This window comes from Camelina sativa, chromosome 12, assembly GCF_030686135.1.
Source record: "Camelina sativa cultivar CO46 ecotype springtype chromosome 12, ASM3068613v1".
NCBI classification, from domain to species: domain Eukaryota; kingdom Viridiplantae; phylum Streptophyta; class Magnoliopsida; order Brassicales; family Brassicaceae; genus Camelina; species Camelina sativa.
The window spans coordinates 18,993,620-19,015,315 of record NC_141891.1 but is presented as its reverse complement, the minus strand read 5'-3'; the positions used below and the strand labels follow the sequence as shown (position 1 = coordinate 19,015,315).

The window sequence follows — 21,696 nt, the reverse complement described above, 5'->3', positions numbered from 1 at the left end:
GCAAGTGGGTGTATAAACTCAAGTACAATTCTGATGGCACCCTCGAACGGCATAAGGCCCGATTAGTTGTCCTTGGTAATCGACAAGTTGAAGGGTCTGATTTTAGTGATACCTTTGCTCCCGTTGCTAAATTGACTACGGTGCGTTTTCTTCTCGCTGTTGCCTCTGCGAAACACTGGGAAGTCCATCAAATGGATGTTCATAATGTCTTTCTTCACGAAGATTTAGAGGAAGAGGTTTATATGAAATTACCCCTGGTTTTCATACCGATGATCCTATGAAGGTATGCCGCCTTCGCAAATCACTCTATGGTCTTCGACCGGCTCCACGCTGTTGGTTTGAGAAATTTGCTACGACTTTGCGCACGTTTGGGTTCAAGTAGAGCTATCCAGATTATTCTCTCTTCTCCTTCGTCCGCAATGGCATCATTCTGCATGTTCTTGTTTACGTCGACGATTTCATTGTCGCTGGTAATAACCTCACCGAGATTGAACGGTTCAAAGCATACATGAGTAAGTGCTTTCATATGAAAGATCTTGGCAAGCTTAAGTATTTCTTGGGTATTGAGGTTTTTCGTGGGCTTGACGGTATCTTCCTCTCCCAATGTAAGTATGCTCAAGACATCATTCAAGAGGCTGGCCTTCGTGGGGCCAAGACATTTGCTACTCCGGTCGAACCAAATCATAAGCTCGCTTCTGCTACAGGTCCGGTCCTTAAGCGTCCCGAAGAGTACCGTCGTCTTGTTGGTCGCCTTATTTATCTTGGTATTACTCATCCGGAACTCAGTTACATTGTTCACATTTTATCTCAGTTCATGCAGACACCTCTTCTTCCTCATTGGAAAGCTGCCACTTGCGTGGATCGGTATCTTAAGGGCTGTCCGGCTCAGGGCATTTTACTTCGTTCAGATAGTGCTACTTCTTTAATCGCCTATTGTGATTCGGAGTGGAATGCTTGTCCTCTTACTCGACGGTCCCTTAGCGCTTATGTGGTTTTTCTAGGCTCTTCTCCGATTTCTTGGAAGACTAAGAAACAACATACTGTTTCAAACTCTTCGGCGGAGGCTGAATATCGTGCAATGGCCTATACTCTTCGCGAAATAAAATGGTTACGTCAACTACTCGATACCTTTGGGTTCTATACTTCTCGGCCTTTTCAACTGTATTGTGACAGTGAAGCCGCCATTCACATTGCGGCTAACCCTGTCTTCCATGAACGAACGAAACACATTGAGTCTGACTGCCATCAAGTTCGTGATGTTGTTCAAGATCGTCTTCCATGAACGAACAAAACACATTGAGTCTGACTGCCATCAAGTTCGTGATGTTGTTCAAGATCGTCTCATTACTACCAAGCATATCTCTACCAAAGATCAGGTTGCTGATATTCTTACGAAGGCTTTACCACGTCCTGCCTTCGATAAGCTTCTGTCCAAGTTTGGCGTTCGTTATCACCCACCGCCAACTTGAGAAAGCGGGGGGGGGGGGGGGGGGGAGGGGGGTAATGGGCCTCCGATATACATATTGTCTAATAGTTACATATTGTATAGATTTAGACTTATCATATCAAAGGGAAAAACCCTAACCAATTGTATGTATAAATACTACTCTTAAGCGAATCAATACAACAACACTTTTACCCGATATTTCATTATGTTTTGTTATAGAATTATAAAAAAAAAAAAAAAACTAGGCCTCGCCTTAAATCCTTAAAATATTTCTTTAATTTTCGTTACAAGTTTGTAGTATACAAGCACTTCCAAAAAGGGGCAAAACATGAGGACTATGTCAAAGACCCAATCTGATTGAAGTCTCTTATAAAAAATAAATTAGAAATAATTTATCAAAAAAATCAAATAAAATCAGACCCAATTCAGGACTTGAAAGTTGAAACCACATAATTTCAAAATTTAAAAGCAAATCATAAAGGGTTTTCTCTTTGTATCACCAATAGCTAGATTTCAACCAAATTCCATCAGAAAATTATGATACTAAGTTCTGTGTGACCTCTTTTAGCTTGGCCACTGTGTCTCGTATCTCTAATTTGTTACTTAGAGGAATCGACGATGGTTTGATTAACATAGTCCTGACCACTGTTCCTTGTGTTATCAAGCGTGATGCTAACACAAACTTTTCTTTAGAACCGCTAAAGTTAAACAGCCATACAGTATATGCACGGAAGCAACCGTTGGGAAACAGTTTTGTCTCTTCCCAAAACTTCCTCTTTGTTTTTCCGATACAAGACTCAACTTCTTTCCTGGGAGCATTGCTATTCTATATATACACAAAAAAGAAAGAAAAAAAAAACCATGTATGGACATATCACATACAGGGCACTGGCCAACGTTGTTAAGAAATTTTTTTTAGCTAATTCAATCAATTTAAAATTAGAAGACATGACAACATACCTTAAAGACAATTTCGAGTTCTTCCATTTCTCCAGGCCATGCAGATAAAACTTCTCTTAGCATAACTACCTCTTTTGTATTCGTTAAGTCTACTACACTCACTGACATCGACCCAAAAGTTTTCATATATTCACTTGATTCACTCATCATGACTTCATGCCCAATGCTTGTTTTGTCCTAAGTTAGGTTCATATATATATATATATATATATATATATATATATATTTCAAAATATCAAACGAAGTGTTAACATCATTCTATTAAAATAAAATTGCAAGGAAAAAAGAAATATATACCTGAGGAGGGCATGCTATAGAATAGCTGGTTTGAGGATATAACTGTCCAGCTGCCCAATAGTTTCGATTAAACTGGAATCTAGGTTTTGCAATGAAAAATTTCTCCATCTCACACGAGAGAGATTGGACGGTCAGGATCTCAACACTGGATGTAGCCACTTCAATTCCATCAATCTTACGACATGATAAGTACAAGAAATTTAACTTGCCGTTCTCAATTTTCAGAGGACCACTTCGTTTTTGGCAGTTGAGATTTACAGCGAGCACATTGAGAAAAGGGCAAGCCAGGAGCACTGCGTTAAAGAATTCGATCTCGGCAAAGACGCCAATAAGTTTTAGTCTCTTTAGATTCCAGCAGTTTTGGAAAGCATGTGGATCTTTTAAGTTATACCGACCAAGATAGAGTGATTCGAGGTTTTGATGGAAAAATGACTGTGGAGGCAAGTCGAGTCGAGTGTATAACTGGTTTTGATTTTTGCGATGCAACGGCCATAACAATTTATAAGTGTGAGATGCTTGACAAGTTTCACATGAATCAGTGAGCGAATACACGCTTCAACCGTCCCATCTTCACATTGGTATGGGTAATGGTCGATTGTGACTCTTTGGTAATGGCCACACAGTGATTGTTTATAACTTACAAGGCCAAAGAGTGATTTAATTAGGGTAGATGACAATGATAAACATAAATATATCATTTTACTATATACATGAACCTTTGTACATGCTGCACCCCTTCGTTTATTAAAGGGACTTACAATGAATTATGAAGAAAATAAATCTTTAAATCTGACAACAATACATTTTATAGTCTATAGGTCATTTCGTTATATATGAATTTGTATACCTAACAATTCTAATTAGCCTTTTTGCCTGACAAATTTGATTTCCTATTCACTAACTGTTATAACAAACTTACTACATATACCCAAATTTGAAAATATAAACTTTTTTCGCGCAACATATCGTTAAAGTTGTTATAACCTTTATTTTTAGTAAACATGCGAATTTTAAAATAATATGTAGTCATTGACTATCAAAAATTTGATTAGCCACTTCAACAATAAAAAAAAAACAAGAGATTCAATGATTCATGGATTATCTTAGTGTTTTGTAATATAACATCAACCTAGATCATACAGTACTATATACCTAGATGTACTTGTTTATTTGTGAATTTTTTTTTCCAAAAAGCTGTAAGAGAAATTTTTGAGTAAAAAAATTGGACCTTTGTCATCCATCTAGCGGCATAAGGACTAATATGGAACAAAAGATTTCTGGATATCGTGATATAGCGCATGTCCACAAAAAGTTCCGACGTTTCCATCCACACATCCACCCATCGCTTTGATAGAACACTTATTCTAACAGCTTCTTTATACATGCTTGATGTAGTTAATTACGAGGAGGCACAAAAGATTATTTAGAGACAAAGAAAATATCTGGGATTGTTGTCGAAATTAAAATTTAACCCTTTTAATTTAAATATTTGTTTTTCCGTACGGACAATTTAACCTTTGTTTCTTTACAAATTAAATTTGACTCTATTTTCCGTTTACATTCAAATGGAAAAGAAGAAATAAAAATCAAATATCTTCCTTCTTTCTTTACACAACATTTTACCACATAAAAAAATTCTGCCCAATAAAAAGAAGAAGTAAATTATTACAAAATACAAAGGCAAAACCGCAAATACTCTCGGTTAAGTGTTTTTGCCAAAAAGAAAAAAAAATCTCGCAAATAATCAAGTGGAATACAAAATGAGGTGGGTGTTTACTTTATAGTTTATATATATGATAGGGGTAAATTTTTTTTTTTGAAAAATAATTAACACTTTAGAAAACATTTATCGCAACTTGCACTATAAACCAAAAATATACCAACACTTTTGTTTTCTTCTAACTAAAAATACTTCTATCTCAACCGTAACCGTCTGTGTAAACAAATAAACTAGTGTTAGTGATTAGTTTTTTCAAGTGATTCCGGCAATTAAAATAATTTTCGCCATGGCAGTAACCATACGTACGAAGTAAAGTCTTGTCTTGAACTTGGAGTTGTGGTGAACTTATATGACGCAGTGCAAGAAAATGATTGTAAGATATTAACTGGTAAGGAGTATTAAATGATGGTAAGAGACAAAGTTACTAATGAGAAGAGAGAGAGAGGCGAACATGCATGTCCAAGACATAACGTACCCAATAATATTTTTCTGGTTAGTTGGTACATTATTAATCTTGTATGGTCATCACTTGCAATATTAATTGACAAGTTGTTGGGCTTTCCAAGCCGAAACCGACTCCCTTATTAATATGACATTAGGATGTTGGTCCGTACGTTACCGCACGGAAAAGTGAAAACTTGAAATGACTAATTAACATTGTTAATTTTACATTTCGAGTGAAAATTTTATGGTAATTTTTTTTTGTCAAACTTTATGGTAATGTTTTGATCCAACAATTGTGTTTATTCACTAAACCTCCATGTTTCAGTGTGATACCTATTAGTTTTCACACCTCTTGTTCACACTTTTTTGTTCACACCTCTCTCAAAAATTAAAAATCACAATCAATTACGTATATTAATAGGAAGAGATGATTGATGTGGGTATAAATGAAAAACGACACCAAACAAAAGTTAGATAAAGGAATCAATAAATAAAATAATCCAAATTTTAACGAAGATGAGTGAATCATGTTGATTAATAAATTAAATCATGTTGATTAATAAATTAAAGGAAAATAATACTCATAATTTTTAAATCTTGGAGGTGTGAAACAATACTCAAAGAACAAAAACTCTTTTCAAAGTCCATAAAAGTCTGTATATATATATAAACAAAAGGTGTGAAAACAAAGAGGTGTGAAACAAAAAGATGCGAAAATAATAAGTGCAAACATTAAAAGCTAGGAATACGACGAAGAAACAAAACTGTTGGATCAAAAGATTGCAACTCTATATAAATAAAGAGGTGTAAAACAAAAAGGTGTGAAAACTAACAGGTGCCAACATGGAAAGCTGGGGGTGTGACGAAGAAACATAATTGTTGGATCAAAACTTTGCAACTTTTGAGATCATTATCAAAGGGTGAGATCATAAATAATACTCAAAGAACAAAAACTCTTTCCAAAGTCCATAAAATTTGTATATATATAAAAACAAAAAGGTGTGAAAAAGAGGTGTGAAACAAAAAGGTGTGAAACAAACGGTGTGAAAACTAACAAGGCAAACATTGAAAGCTAAGGGTACGACAAATAAACATAATTGTTGGATCAACACATTGCAACTTTATATAAACAAAGAGGTGTAAAACAAAAAGGTGTGAAAACTAATGGGTGCCAACATAGAAAGCTGGGGGTGCGACGAAGAAACACAATCGTTGAACCGAAACTTTGCAGCTTTTGAGATTATTAACAAAGGGTGAGATCATTAATAATACAAAACAAAGAATGTGAAAACAAAGAGGTGTGAAACAAAAAGGTGCGAAAATTGACAAGTGAAAACATTGAAAGCTAGGGGTACGACGAAAAAGCACAATTATTGGATCAAAACATTGCAACTTTATATAAACCAAGAGGTGTAAAACAAAAAGGTGTGAAAACTAACGGGTGCCTACATGGAAAGTTGGGGGTGCGACGAAGAAACACAATTGTTGGATCGAAACTTTGCAGCTGTTAAGATCATTAACAAAGGGTGAAATCATTAATACTCAAAGAACAAAAACTCTTTTCAAAGTCCATAAAATTTGTATATATAAAAACAAAAAGGTGTGAAAACAAATAGGTGTGAAACAAAAATGTGTGAAACAAATGGTCTGAAAACTAACAAGTGCAAATATTGAAAGCTAGGGTACGATGAAGAAACACAATTGCTAGATCAAAACATTGCATCTTTATATAAACAAAGATGTGTAAAACAAAAAGGTGGGAAAACTAACGGGTGCCAACATGGAAAGCTGGGGGTGCGACGAAGAAACACAATTGTTGGACCGGAACTTTGCAACTTTTGATATCATTATCAATGAGTGAGATAATTAATAATACAAAACAAATAGGTGTGAAACAAAAAGGTGCGAAAACTAACAAATGCAAACATTGAAAGCTAGGGGTACAACGAAGAAACACAAATGTTGGATCAAAACATTGCAACTTTATATAAACAAAGAGGTGTAAAACAAAAAGGTGTGAAAACTAATGGGTGCCAACATGGAAAGCTGGGGGTGCGACGAAGAAACACAATTGTTGGACCAAAACTTTGCAACTTTTGATATCATTAACAATGGGTGAGATCATTAATAATACTCAAAAAATAAAAGCTATTTTCAAAGTCTATAAAAATCTGTATAGAGGTGAAACAAAAAGGTGTAAAAATTAACAGGTGCAATTTTTAAAAGATGGGGGTACGATGAAGAAACACGATTATTAAAAAAAAATTGCAACTGTTGGAATCATTAATAATTCTAAACCGTTAGATAAAATAATAAAAACATTTCATCCGTTAGATTAAAGTTGACCTCCAAAAGTAGGTTTGCTATTATATATAGATTATCCCCTTTGGGCCCAAATGGTCCAGTCCTCACGAATTTCTTATTGGGCTTCTTCCCAAAAAGCCTTATACTAATTGGAGTTGATCTCGACTTATATATAAGAAACTTATTTTCTAATCTTCTAATGTGGGACATTGTTTGTATCCCAACAAGATACTTTGGCCTCCCCTTCAGCGAAACCCAGGTACCTAGGCTCCGGTACCCCTTTATTCCTGAAGTATTCTTGAGGCACCCTTAATCATGTCATCTTTTTGAGAGATCCTCCAACACCAAACATAGAGCCCACACCCATTCTCTAGGTCCACTTTTTTGACCTAGGCTCTGATATCAATCTGTTAAGTTTTTATGGTGATAACCTCTCAAGAACTCAACACAAATCAGCTCAATCACTCACGCACAATCTCAGAATAAAAAAAAAGTAAAACAAAATAAGAAAGCAAGAACACAAGCAATTATTAACCCAGTTCGATTCACCGATGTGATGAATGTACGTCTGGAGCTGGATTCAGTCTAGCAATTCACTATAATGATTCAAGTGTTTCTCTCAAGCTCAAGAACAGAACTTCAGAGAGATTACAAGATAGAGATGAATCAAGATACAATGGGAGAGAATAAGAAAGTGTATATATATCTTCACAAAAGAGCCTTATCCTTCCGCAATTTTGATTTTTTTGAAAACCAAAATCCTCTTCTTTCTTGGACTTCTAAAACCGATGCCAAAGAATAATGAACCGTCAATAAACTAACTAACCAAGTCGACATCAAGCTAACCGGTTGAATTTGATCATTTTCGATAATTAATTAGACATCCTAAACATAATTAGTGATTTAGTATATATGGAGAAAAAAGTTTACAAAGAAAATATAAAAAAACTAGAAAGAACTATGATAGATAAACTATCGATCTTAGCACTACAACAAATTTGTCCATTTTTAACGTACGATAAATGCTATTATATGTGATATACAGCGTTTTTTTGTAAACGCTGTCTCTGCCCAAGCTATAATAGACCCCCCATACAGTAGCGTTTTTTACTCATGCTATTATATCGTTATATATAATAGCGTAATGTCGGCATTATAAATGTTTTAAATGTAGCGTCTGTAAATGCTCATAAAAATTATTCAATAACATTATTGCACTGCTGTTATAATTTATATTGTTGCAATATTTTATTGCTGTTATATTTTCTATAACGTCTTAATATTTGTGCTATGATTTAGTATTTTTTTGATAATATTAAAATCCATTGTGCTATATTACCTGTTCATATTAGAGCTATTATATGGTTACATTTTAAAAGTGGAACCTGTTTTATATGAAAACTAGGATCTGACCCGCGCTACAGCGCGGGGGAAAATTTTATATACATATTCATTTTAGATAACTGTTTAGTATATAGTATGGTTATATCTCTATATTAGTCTTATTTATGATTTTACATAGAACACATTTGGGGATACAATATACAAAATTTTATATACATGTTCATTTTAAATAACTGTTTAGTATAGTATGGTTGTATCTCTATATTAGTATTATTTATGATTTTACATAGAAAACATTTGGGGGATACAATATACAATTCATCCACATAATAATATAGTATGTATATTTTTAAAATGGACCAATATATTGCACTGATGTTGTGATTGGGCTCAGGTGGGCCGAAGTTTTGTTTTTAATATTAAAAAAAAGCCTGAAGAAGACATTAATTTCCGATCACCTTCCCCAAAAGAACCGATCGACTGCTTTACACCGTCTCAACTTCTCGAATCATTTCACCATCTCTAATCCTTTTGGAGAGAATTGATTGAAACCCGAACATTTCCATCACACAGTTCAATCCTTTTTTTGTTCTACAATTTTGGAGACCCAGTCGTACTGAAGAACAACTAATTCTGCAACTCGAAGAGAAAGGAGAAATATATTTGCCGTTGATTGTTTTCTTACACGGCGGATTCAATTGTGGGTTTTAAAAATCTCCTTATCTATCTTAGTTAATTAGGTAAGTTGATTCTGATTAAGATAAATAAAACCCCTATCAGTACCTTCATGGGTTTGAATTTAGCTTTCTTTTTTTGCAATTTGAGTAATTATTAGAATTGGTTTTATCCATTTTTATCAATTTTATCAGAAAAATAGTAGTCGATGTTAAGAATCACTGAAAATTTCATATGTATCCTTTGCTTTAATTTTTAATGGTCTTATTGTTATGTTGCAATTTTTCTGTGAATATGTGAAGGAGATCTATAAAAACAGACGGACAAAGACACATACATCATAAACGGCAGATTATATGGTGGGTTTAGCTAATCTTGTAAACTAATTCTAGTTAATTGGTTAAGTTGATTTCTAGTTCTGGAATTATTAAACGACTATCACTTCTATCAAGTTTGAATTTAGCTATATTTTATACGATTTTTACTAATTGTTAGTATTCGTTTTATCTAGTTTTCAACTTCTCTCACAAAACATTAATCTTATTTGTTGGTATAAAATTCTATATATACTTAGCTTTAGTTTCGTATGTGCTGATTGATATGTACTAATTTTCCAGTGCAATTGTGAAGAATAGTAATCAAACAGAAGGACAAAGGGAGAGACAGTACTGCAAATATGAGATTTAATATTCCCGATTATATAATTAGGTGTGTTTAAGCAATTTTTACATGATATTACTGAACTGTACTAAACATCTGTAATTATATCAGGTATCTACGTGGAACCCTACAGCTTAGATTGGAGATGACATTGTCCAACATATTTGATAATGGCAAGTATTCTCATCTACTTTAAATATTAAGATATTGATAGGTTAGATTGGTTGTTGCATATATGAAATTAGATAACTTGATTGTCAAACTTAATTTGAAAAGAAACTTATCTTTTATTAACATCATTATCATTTCACAAAGGGAAATACTAAACAACTTAAACATGATAAAGCATAGAAATTTTGACATCTTTATTAAGTACTGAAACATTAAGAATAATCATTCTTGAAGTAATCCCTTGGGCATACATGCGTCCTTGTATGAGTCATATACGACACCATCATAAGTCCTCAAATCTTCATCACATTTTGGTCGTTTTAGAAAACGGAAAAGGAGTTTCAAACAGAAATTTCCATCAAACTTACTTGGAATATACGAAATCCTTCTATTCCCATTTGTTCTTTTCCTTCTTATGAAGCATTTTTCTTTCGGATCCCAAGTAAAGTACAATGGAATGTCCTCAAACGTTAGTGCTCTTGCTTCTGGACAGTATTTGTTGAGATCGAAGCAAGCTGAAAGCAATGGATCTTCGATGTTCTTCACTTCTTTCCCACTATCCATATTGGATGGTCTTGATGGATGCAAGATCAGTTATTGCTAAGTTGGCAGCCATTTCGTAAGCTTAAGTGATATGTGCTGAAAAACTTTGTTGGAAGGTATGAAGTTTATGTGCATGAGTAATGAGTATTTATAGGTAAAATATGTTCTCATAATACATTATCATAATTGATTCACTAATTAATTCGGTAATCAAATTTCCGTAATTTTAGTGGACTGAGTTTTAGATACAGGTTTTGGAGATCAATTACGGGACTAAAAATCCGGTTGTGCTGACTAAAATTAAAAATCATTTACTTGATGATATATATTTGGTAAAGATATGAGATCGTATGTTTTAGCGATTCCTTATTTTCCGAAACGAATTGTAGAAGACTTTAGTTGACTAAAATTATGGATACGATTAGGGAAAATATAGTTGGCTAAGATAGGATATCTTTGAGAGTAAAGTGTGAATTACTATTTCGTCTCTCAATAATTGTAATTATGATTCCTAAATTATAGGAAACGTAAAACGACCATATTTATTTTGAAGATACTTTGAAGATATTTGTTTAATTGCTTTGAAGATTAATGTTTTAATTAAGGTTTAATGTTTATGATTTATTGTAGATTTCGGATCACCCAGATTTCGGATATAAACAACCCGTTATCCGATTGTGTTAATTTCGGGTTAATTTTTTATTATGACCCGACCCAAATTCTATTTGTACTTCTCTTTTACTAATATAGAGATATATCTATATATACATTTTTGGAGACATTTATAAAATGAATCTTCAAGTTCAAATCTATTTACAATCATGCCATTGTCATTAAATTTTACAATTATTTTTTACTTTAAATAATATCAAATTCAGAATCTAATTGAAGAAGATTTTCTCCTATTCAAATTTCCAAAAGTATCGGACCAACATCTATTAGCATTAAATATTTTATATTTAATTAATCTATTTTCTAAAAAATTATACTAAATATTAACCACAATTGATTAACTGTAGACAATAATAACAGCCTAGATATCAGATTAAACTTCTTGATTTTAAAAAAATTTTACAAAAAAACACTCTACCATTTTAATCGACTTGCACAACTATAAATACAAAAGTGTTAAATGATATAGAGATATAGCAACAAAAATTACAAAATCAAATTATCGTATACATATAATTATAAAAATAGAATATATTATGTAATACTATTATCTCTACATTGTAAATGAAAAATAAAAATCACAAAAAGTATATTTGTTGACTAAATTAAATTTAATGCACAATAAGGATATCTTAACTATATAATACACCACTACATGTAAATAATGGAAGTTATACAGTACATAATATATTGGTGTAAAATTATAGTAAATTTTAAAAATACAAAAGATATTATTTACATATATAGTTAATATAATAAATAAATTATATATTGCCTTTCTCAACAAAAAAATATAGCCCCGCGGTGTACTGCGGGTGAATATCTAGTATAATATAAAACATCCAACAGATACTCTTTAATCCAAAAATTACATAAGTCTCAACATAAATAAGTTTCAATATCATAAGTTCCCATAAGCTAAACTTCATAAGTCTCAATACCATAAGTTTCCATAAGCTAAACAACACAAGTCTAAATAACATAAGTTCCCATAATCTAGAGAAAGGTACTTCAGTTCAAACCATTACCACTTTGTCCTCTGGCCATGCGATTGTTGTACCAATTGCATCTTCCATACACTCGATAGCAGAAGTACGCCTCCAAAGAGCAGCATCATTAACCTTCACCACATCTACCCAAACGCGTACTGCATTAGGTCCTTATGGAGCATAATGGACAACTTGGTCTGGAATTTTTAAAGACCAACGTCCTTCAGCAACGACCCGCTTATTTCGGGTAATATCCAACAATTTGCACTTCTCATTTTCCTTGCTAACTGACTCTTTCTTTTTATGCTGACAATATAACAACATATTATAAGCAACAACAACAATACCAAACATCAACAATTTATATACAGGTTATACTATTAGCGATAACATAAATAACACTTAAAGGAGTGAAGTACATTACCGGCAATCTCCGCACAGGTGAATCTATAACATTTTTAGCTTTCTTGATAGGGGCTGAAGGAGTTGCTTCAGATATCTGATTATGAGATGAGACTGTTTGCATATTAGAGCATGGGCATTGGTGTCCCACAGATTTTGGTCCCTTAAATATAATAAGATTATTTTCAGAGTTTCTTAAGTTTGGTACGAGCATTGGTGTCCCTCACAGTTGGTCTCCTGAATAAAATAATAATATTTTAAATTTTAGAAATTAATTATTTAAATAAATTTGTAAAAAGATATTAAAGTTTTAATTAAAATAAAACATATAACATTAACATTAAAAACATAAGAAAATTACAAAGTTACAAAAAACTTGAAAATAAAATAAAACATATAATTAAAACATTAAAAATTAAAAACATAAAACATACAAACATCAAAGATAAAAACAAACATTTTATTCAATTCATAGAATTTTTTTTAATTAATCTTCATTATCTGGAAGATGTCCAAAGTTAGTCCAAATATGCTCAGTCAAATCTTCTTTTAACCGTTCATGGACTTTTTTATCCCGAATTTTTGTTAGACGAGTAATCATAGTGCTCATATTTGAACCCAAACTGGTGGCACCGACTGTATATGTTTGATCCACATCTTCTCCGTGTTGAAATCCAGAAACAATGTTTCGGTAACTGTATGTTCCTCGTTCATCCTCGACAATCATATTATGGAGTATTATGCATGCTCTCATAACATTTGCTATTTTGTATTTATCCCATAAACGAGATGGATTTTTAATGACGGCGAAACAAGAACAGACATAATTGAATACATAACAAACCAAATTACGAAATTCGAACTTAGATACTAAAAAATCATACTAAGTTGCATCTTAAGTCAATACATCAATCTCAGAAATACTAAGCCACTATCTTATCCTTGATAACTTGATCAGCTTCACTAAGTGGCTCTGGTTTGGCAAGTAGTGTGTCTAGTATGCCAAGCTTCTGTAGCTTATCTTTTTCAGCCATATCCACCTTCTTTACTTCCCACATGCTCTTGTACTCAGCTAGAGCCTTCCCCTGAGTAGTGTTCCTCTTGGCCTTTGCAGCCTTGATACCTTGAGGCCTTATCTCAAAGTCTTGCTCAGTGTGGGTTGACTCGGATTGTGAAGCTGCCTCGGATTGTGAACATGACTCGGATTGTGAAGCTGCAGCAACTGGTTTCCTCTTTGTTCTGACTGAAGTTGAAGGGTTGTTAATAGCGTTAAGGTTCAGCCATTTCTGCTCAAACCTTAACAAACACCAGCAATGCTCCATTGTAAACTTCGTCTTATATTCAGAGAAGTAGATGTCGTGAGCCATCTTCAGCACATCGTTCTCAGAGTGTCCACTACTGTTTAGTCTCTCCGCAGCTGCATAAGCCCCGCAGAACTTGTTAGTGAACTCATTGATCCTAAACCACCTCTGCTTACAGTTTATGGTCATCCCCTGTTCACCATTGGCTATAGCATGAGGAGTCTCTGCATAGTATTTGTTAACCCTTTGCCAATACAACAACCAAAGCATTTCCAGAACACGATTCCACCAAACAACAACCAAATGTTTACAGTTTATACGGATGCTAATGGAATCAAGTATTTACCTCTGAGTCGATGATTGTTGCTACTTCTTCTACGATTTCCCATTCTCTGTTGCTTTCTTCACGTGACGCTGACGAAACTCATGAACAACAAACAATTGCAAGGTTATACTCAGTTTAACATAGTCCAAACAAAATGACAACAATCTTAAGTCAAAGCAAGAAACTCAGACACTCAACTCCGAAAATCTAATTCGAACCAAAATTGAGACACTCTCAACTATCGAAACCCAAAACATAATCGAAATCCCTAAATCTCATAAAAATCAGAGACAAATTTTACCTAAACCCTAAACTATCTAAACAAAGCGACTATACTATCGAATCCCATAAACAATATCGAAAACCCTAAATCGAGAATACATCAAAAATACTAAGTCATCTAAAATCGCAAACGGGGTTGGAACACAAACCTCCTTTCAATTGGAATCGGCGGATAGTCTTCTAGATGATACAAAATACGGATGAAACCGCCGGCGTTTGATGAATCGCCAAACGAATAGCCGTCAAGATGGAGAGAATCAAGAGAGAAATTTTTGGGACGACTGATTTTTGGACCGACTGATTTTTGGGTTCGCCCTACCCAAACAACACAACCACACACACGCTGCCACGTGTAATGAAGGACGAAACCAAAACGTCCCGTTTGGAGGAACGTTTCTTCCATAATCTTTTCATTTCAAATTAAAGTTTTAATTTTAATCCCGAAGGACGCAGCAAACATACGCTGGTGCACATGCTCTTAGGAGTTGGAATCTGAGACTTAGACAGTGGTGATTCATCTATGGTTGTTTCAAACAAACTCTACTTGCAGGCCATGCTACGAAAGTCTTCAAACAGTCCTCAATGATACTAATTTCTGTTGTAGGTCTCCATAGAAATGTCTCAGGTTTCAAGACCACATCCACACATACCTTTACTGCATTAAGTCCGATTGGAAGTCCATTAACCAATGCATCTGGTTCTTTTGACTGCTAATGCCCTTCAGCAACAGCCACTTCTTTATTTCCCCTCCAATTTAGTAGTGTACACTTGTTTGCAGAAGCTGTATTTGGACTCTGAAACATGTGAAAATATATGTTATTGATTATCAAAATACCCAGTTATATACATATATGTTATTTTTACCTTTGGCGCATTGTTTTCTTGGAGAATACAATTGTCATCTAGCCAGGCAAGCATTTCTCAAACAGCTTGTTCCATATTCAGGATGTCAGTTGTAGGTCTCCATAGGAATGCATCTGGTTTGATTGCAGTTTCTACCAATACTTTATAGGAGCTAGGCCATAATGGAATCCCATTCACAAAGTCTTGAGGATCAGAAGACATCACAAGAGCTTCAGCAACAATCTCACCAGTACCATTATAATCCAGAAGCAAACACTTAGGATGTGCTCTATTAGTGTCACTCTACCAATACAATCAATGATACATGATCTACTGCCAAAAAAAAAAATAACATGATTACTTACCCTTGCAGCTGAATTTTCCCCGACCTCAGGTTCTCCTCTCTGTTACATAAAAACAAAAGGTAACTTAGAACTGATGAATCAATACTATTTCACTCTAATAATGCTTTAATGTTAAAAGACTACTAACCTTCAAATGTTCAATGACAGCTTGTAAGTCATCTACTTTTCTTTGTAAACTAACTTGCTTTTCTTTCATTTCAGCCATACACTTACTGTTGACTTGGAAAAAAGACAGTTTTGTCATACTCATCCCTCTGCCCATAGCCCTTAACCGACCAGGATTATCCGCTCCTAACAATTGTGAAAGACCATCTGACTTTGGATTTGTTGTTGTTGAATGAGGACAATCTCCAACTCAGCTGCCTTTCTCTGAATAACAAATAAACAAATGCATAAACAAGTTACATTATTTGACTACTAATTCATAAACATGCAAACAGAAAATATAGATTACAGTTTAGACTGACAATCTTTTCAGCGGCGACATTATTAACCAGCGTTCCATCATTTTTGGTTCTTGACTTTACCCAAACTTTCAGCCTTGTGACCTTAGATGGTTCAGGGCATTTCTTGTTCTGAAATTAAAATAAGAAATGACATTACAAGATATGATTTGACAAAATAGCTAAAATCATACAATTAAAAACTCACCATCTCTTCTGCTAGTCTAACCATTCCTTTAAGGCTGCAAGTGTGAGGAATCTGTTTACGCCTTCGTTCCTTGAATTTATCACTAACAACCTACGTAGAAATGTCCATCAAACCATGTTTTTTTAACTCGATACATATGTGTTGGAGGTAGAGACTTTCTATGGCGCATAAAGACATGTTTTCTGCTGTGACTCAACCACAAACTATCTGTGCTCTTCCCACATATAGGACAGCCCATTTTTCCCTTTACTTTGCAGCCAGCCAGATTCCCGTAAGCTGGAAAATCACTTATAGTCCAAAGAAGCATTGCATTAAGTGTAAACGTCGTTTTACTAAAAATATCATATGTCAATTCTCCATTGCTCCACAAATGCATTAGATCCTCAATAAGAGGTTCTAAGTAGACATCAATGCTATTTTCCGGTTGATGTGGACCTGGAATCAACAAGGTAAGCATGATGTTCTCCTTCGTCATACATAGGTGAGGAGGCAAATTATAGTTCACCAGTAAGACCGGCCAAGAACTATACCTTGTATTCTTCATGATAAACGGATAAAATCCATCTGTGGACAGTCCAAGACGGATGTTCCTTGGTTCCACGTCACAAAATCCTTAGCCATTTCTTAGCCACGTCACAAAATCCTTAGCAGAAAATGATGGGTATTTATCATTCATTTGATCCCACGTCACAAAATCTACTGGATGACGTATCTTCCCATCGTTGCTCTTGTTACTAAAATGCCACCTTAAGTCCTTAGCCATTTCTTCAGACCTAAACATCCTCTTCAGACGAGGAATTATCGGAAAGTACCGTAATACTTTTTGTGGGACACCCTTCTTGACTTCACCAGTGTGCATATTGCTCTTCCATCTTGAAGCCTTACATTAGGGACAGTTGTCCAGCTTCTTGTACTTCTTTCTGAATAGGCAACAATCATTTATGCAGGCATGAATATTTTGATAACCCATATCAAAAGACTTCAGAAATTTCTTCACATCATTTAGTGATGTGTGAAGTACATTACCATCCGGTAACATTTTTGACAATGTCTCAAGGAGATCATTGAAGCTTTTGTCGGACCAGCCATTTTGTGTCTTCATTCTGAACAATGTCACAATGGCTGATAGTTTGCTATGGGAAGAACAGCTTGGATATAAAGGGTTTTCTGCATCAGCTAGCTTTGCGTAGAACCATCTATCTTCTCTTCCCCCTCAGCATTCTCACAATTTCATAACGGCTCTTCATCCATAAACTCAGCAGCTTGATATAAACCACAAATCTCATCATTCCACCGATTTAATTTCTCAACGAATTCACCCCCTGAGTCCACTTCACCGTGATGATACCAATCTTTCCCCAACTTGTAAGTCTCATCCATGCCTCAAGTTAGTAGATGAGCAACCACAACACTACACGAATGACGATCTACATTTCTACAGTCAACGCATGGGCATATTACCATGCCACTGTCTCCTAACTCAGCAGCCACCGTCCGGACAAATTTCCAGGCACCTATTTCGTATGCTGGATCAAGTCTTCATTGTATTTGGAAGGAAGAACGATACAAACGAAGATACCTTAATGTCTATATTCGTTTATTGAAATCCTAACAGTATGTAATCAATTACATACCTGCTAAGATGAACCCATTTCTTGTCCAGCATTTTAGTTTTTAAACAGTTGAATCTAAAACTAAGCATAAGTTTTTGAACAGTTAACAAAAATCAATACAGAAATCTAAATAAAGCAGATTTGACCAAAACGAGATTAAAAGTGAAATTTAGTTTCAGATTCGACCAAAATCAAGCAACAATCAGTTCAAGCACATGAAGAGGACACAAACATGTAATTTTCGAATCTGAACAAAAATTTTAACTAAAATGTGAACAAACTTACAGATTTGTTATATAGGTTTTAGATTTCAAGTTTGTCTTTGTTGTCGGACGAGCTTGTCACCTCACAAAACGAGATTAAAAGTGAAATTTAGGTTACTGATTGAAGATTAGAATGAAATTGAAAAAAAAAAACAATTAGCTGTCTAATTTAGGTTACCTTCGTCGTTCTTCGTCTGAGAAATCGAAGAGGAGAAGATATAGCTTGTCTGAGAAATCGAAGAGGAGAAGATATAGCTCGACGGAGAAATCAAAGAAGAAGATATAGCGCGACACAGAGACAGAAGGAAATTGAAGAAGAAGATACAGAGATAGAAGGAAATCAAAGCCATCCGAGTCGGAAATTTGGTCCGCGACGGCGACGGTGGTAGATTGTGTCTAGGTTTTGAGACTTAATTAGACTTTTTAGTTTTTTGAGACTTATGTTTTGTGATAGAATGAAATTTTTGACTAAGTGTTAGAGCGGTTACGTTGAATAATATTTTGGGCCGCCAAAGTGATTTTCGCTTCCCGCTTATGCTATAAATGGGCTTAGCACTAATAAAGTGCTGTAATATAATTGCTAATATCCGAAACTATTCTTTAACAGCAGTTACAGAATTAGTGCTATCAATGAGCAAATTTGTTGTAGTGTAGTATAAGTTTTAAAATCATTTGCAGCCGTTTGCATTTCTGGAAACTCAAAACTCTTAAGATACCAAAAATTACCCATATACGTAGCCATAACTTGTTTGATAAGCATGCCCTTCAAGAAGCATATATAGTTTGTATTGAAGACCTTTTTTAAAAGTAACTTGTAAAGGCGGTATATTTATTTGTAAAATCAAGTCAAGGTAATGTTTTAGCTTTCATATTATAAAGATCTAATCATATTCAAATATTTCCTGGACCACCATAAAAGATTATATGACCGCCACGATGTTTAGGATTTTGGGTGTCTATCACTTTATAACCTCGAGTGTCGTCGGAAAAGTCTTCGAGATTCGTCACATTGCGGTCTATGTTATAATCACCGTCGAGTACAGATATATTTTGGATATATGCATCGTACCGTACCGCCTGGACAGGAGTATATCCATATCCCATTTGAGGACTGGGCAGAAATGCGCTGTACACTTCTCCACCCCACTCGACCAAATTTCCGAAGCTTTGATTAAACCTATACCACGGCCAAAGTCCAATATCTACAGGATTATTACCAAAATGAAACCACCAATTTTCATATTTTTTGTCCTGTTACAAGAAAATAATAGGTTATTTTTGACATTACAATAATGTTTGTCAAACTTTCGAATGGTTAGTCGCACTCCGAAGAAATTAGAACAAAGGCAAAAAAATGCTCAGTACTAAGAAAGAGGAAAACCATGACTACACGGAAGCTTCCATAATAACTCGTATTAGCACCACGAAAGACACTGGCTTTAATGCCATACCAAGTGGAAAGTCTCAACGAAGGACTAACACCCCAGTGTTGCAGTTGCTATTGTAACATGATTTTCCATTCACCTATCCAATGATTATATATTATTATAATTAGTCAAATTATTTCATACATATATACAAAAAACAAAATGATAAATTTGAAAGAGAATTTTTTTCTTTGAATGATTTACATATGTATAGACGAAAGTCCGAGGTTGGTGGTCCTTGTACAATACTAGATTAACCTGAATTAGTGAAAAAATATATTTGTGTTATTTGAAATTATATTAAACAATATAATTTATGATTATAAATTTATAAAATAAATTAAGTAAATGGAGGTCAGTAGCACAGTGCAATATAAATAAACTAAGTATTGACTTACAGTCAAACCGGCTTGGATGAAATCCCTTCCGATCTGATCGTGAATTCGAGTAGCACTGTATTGGGTCGGCTGAACCTTAGGCGCGGTTATATAAAGTTCCATTGTTGCTCCACGGAACCTCCTTCCTATGTTCTTCGTCCGAGCTACGGCAAACTAATCCCAACAAAGAATATGATCATTATAAATATATCAAAAGGTTATATATGATATTCTTGTCTTTTTTAATTAAAATAATCAACTTACATGATGTTGGTCAAAATGAAGAGGACTATTAGGATCATAACTGGTCGTGTTCCAAAAGCCACGGGGTTTATGATTATCGCCATATGAGTCTAATCTCAAAATATCCTATTTGGTGACTCTTTGTATAGGGACCGTACCAATGGGACAACCCACACCATTCTCCCATAAGTAACCAAATCCAGTATTGTTTGTCTTTTTTTCTCTCATTCCCTTCCATATTGGACGCATCTAAAACATATTGAACACCGCAAACATATTAAAGTGTTTCTTTTTGTGTTTCCATTTTACAAGAATTAATTTACAAGAATTAATATACGAATATTTATAGCGCTTATCCGAAATTACCGTGTAATGGTATCTATGAATTTTCATAGAAGGGTGATCAAATGCAGGTTGCTTAAAGAAATCCACACACCCATAGCTTTCTCCATCTATAGTCTATTTTTTTACAGCCATATATATAGTGATTAACATATATGACTTAATCGTATATAATATATGTAGAGGGAACAAAAGCAAGATTGTAAGGATATATAGAAAAACCTTGATGATCTTGACAGTGGGTTTGTTCATAGCTTTTAGTCTCTTCTCAATTTCTAAATCTTCAAATTTCGAAAATTTCTTGGCTTCGAGGAAACCATTGTTATGATTAATAATTATGTGACCAAAGATGCAACACAAAAAGAACATTCGTATCACAGGACCTATGATTCCCATTTTTATTAACTTTTAGAGAGAATGAAAGAGAGAGAAATAAATATGAAATAAAACTATAAAAGATTTGTTCTTACAAATTCGAGACCAATACTTTTGACATATATTAATATATTAATGACATAATAAAATATTATTCAACATTCAACAAATATCATTCAGTTGACATATAATGAAATGAATTCAACAGTCAACATATAATACAATTAATAAAGACTTATATGTTAATATATTGATCAATAAACATATTTTTTTGGCAACCACACTTTAACTAAAATAAAACTCCATGATAATTGGTAGCCTAAGCAGGAGGTAAAAAGTTTACAAAAGTCACTTCTAAAAGAAACGACGTAGATGAGCATGCTAAGCATTCTGCTTTTACATTACAAGAACGAAAAATTTTAGATAAAGAGAAAGAGGGAAAGGAAAAACGGAGCAAAACACCAAGCGTCGATAGCTCAATTGGTAAAGACTCTCTGGCAAAGTTTAGAGGTCGCTGGTTCGAGGGACGGCGTTTGGGAGGGGACCATATAAAATGCTCTGATCCCTGGTCCGAGAGGATGTATGGGCCTAGACCCGGAACCTCTTAATAATTCAAAGAAAAAAAAAACGGAGCAAAACAAAAGCGCCAAAGAAGTTAGAG

At 34.3% G+C, this 21,696-nt stretch overlaps 2 protein-coding genes, 1 long non-coding RNA gene and 2 pseudogenes across 7 annotated transcripts; 1 reads left to right on the top strand and 4 right to left on the bottom strand.

Annotated features, from left to right (window-relative positions):
• Window positions 1-1,695: 1,695 nt before the first annotated feature.
• On the bottom strand, window positions 1,696-3,168 carry LOC147930739 (putative F-box protein At1g67390). Its single transcript, XM_087477851.1, has 3 exons — window positions 2,705-3,168; window positions 2,408-2,584; window positions 1,696-2,273 (listed from the first exon to the last, which is right to left on the bottom strand). The coding sequence occupies exons 1-3, from the start codon at window positions 2,810-2,812 to the stop codon at window positions 1,983-1,985; spliced, it is 576 nt and encodes a 191-aa protein (XP_087333977.1). The 5' UTR covers window positions 2,813-3,168; the 3' UTR covers window positions 1,696-1,982.
• A 5,816-nt stretch (window positions 3,169-8,984) lies between these two features.
• On the top strand, window positions 8,985-10,789 carry LOC147930738 (uncharacterized). The gene is made up of 3 exons (XR_015573774.1): window positions 8,985-9,256; window positions 9,494-9,550; window positions 9,809-10,789. It is a non-coding gene; the product is annotated as an uncharacterized LOC147930738 (long non-coding RNA).
• A 2,687-nt stretch (window positions 10,790-13,476) lies between these two features.
• On the bottom strand, window positions 13,477-16,877 carry LOC104728080 (glutathione S-transferase T3-like). Of its 4 annotated transcripts, XM_087478038.1 has the most exons (8): window positions 16,396-16,877; window positions 16,212-16,319; window positions 15,872-16,113; window positions 15,745-15,783; window positions 15,401-15,582; window positions 14,686-15,330; window positions 14,276-14,343; window positions 13,477-14,121 (listed from the first exon to the last, which is right to left on the bottom strand). In XM_087478038.1, the coding sequence occupies exon 8, from the start codon at window positions 14,116-14,118 to the stop codon at window positions 13,552-13,554; it is 567 nt and encodes a 188-aa protein (XP_087334164.1). In that variant the 5' UTR covers window positions 14,119-14,121; window positions 14,276-14,343; window positions 14,686-15,330; window positions 15,401-15,582; window positions 15,745-15,783; window positions 15,872-16,113; window positions 16,212-16,319; window positions 16,396-16,877; the 3' UTR covers window positions 13,477-13,551. The 4 variants fall into 4 exon arrangements, with proteins under 4 accessions (XP_087334164.1, XP_087334165.1, XP_087334163.1 ...); XM_087478039.1 differs by lacking the exons at window positions 15,745-15,783; window positions 15,872-16,113; window positions 16,212-16,319; window positions 16,396-16,877 and having other exon boundaries at window positions 13,477-14,045; window positions 15,401-15,619; XM_087478037.1 differs by lacking the exons at window positions 15,401-15,582; window positions 15,745-15,783; window positions 15,872-16,113; window positions 16,212-16,319; window positions 16,396-16,877 and having other exon boundaries at window positions 13,477-14,153; window positions 14,686-14,822.
• A 131-nt stretch (window positions 16,878-17,008) lies between these two features.
• On the bottom strand, window positions 17,009-18,061 carry LOC147930737 (uncharacterized; annotated as a pseudogene).
• A 1,051-nt stretch (window positions 18,062-19,112) lies between these two features.
• LOC147930736 (protein neprosin-like) lies at window positions 19,113-21,056 on the bottom strand (annotated as a pseudogene). Its single transcript, XR_015575606.1, has 7 exons — window positions 20,883-21,056; window positions 20,685-20,777; window positions 20,340-20,567; window positions 20,097-20,249; window positions 19,903-19,956; window positions 19,653-19,795; window positions 19,113-19,522 (listed from the first exon to the last, which is right to left on the bottom strand). The product of XR_015575606.1 is annotated as a protein neprosin-like (transcript).
• Between the last annotated feature and the right edge of the window lie 640 nt (window positions 21,057-21,696).

Bases quoted from the DNA above. Each gene is read 5' to 3' on its own strand.
- LOC147930739 (XM_087477851.1), bottom strand. From the start codon at position 2,812: ATGGAGAAATTTTTCATTGCAAAACCTAGATTCCAGTTTAATCGAAAC. The intron at 2,585-2,704 runs GTATATATTTCT...AACCTAACTTAG, and splicing joins CTATAGCATGCCCTCCTCAG to GACAAAACAAGCATTGGGCA. The intron at 2,274-2,407 runs GTATGTTGTCAT...GTGTATATATAG, and splicing joins AACTCGAAATTGTCTTTAAG to AATAGCAATGCTCCCAGGAA.
- LOC104728080 (XM_087478037.1), bottom strand. From the start codon at position 14,318: ATGGGAAATCGTAGAAGAAGTAGCAACAATCATCGACTCAGAG. The intron at 14,154-14,275 runs GTAAATACTTGA...AATACTATGCAG, and splicing joins CAACAATCATCGACTCAGAG to AGACTCCTCATGCTATAGCC.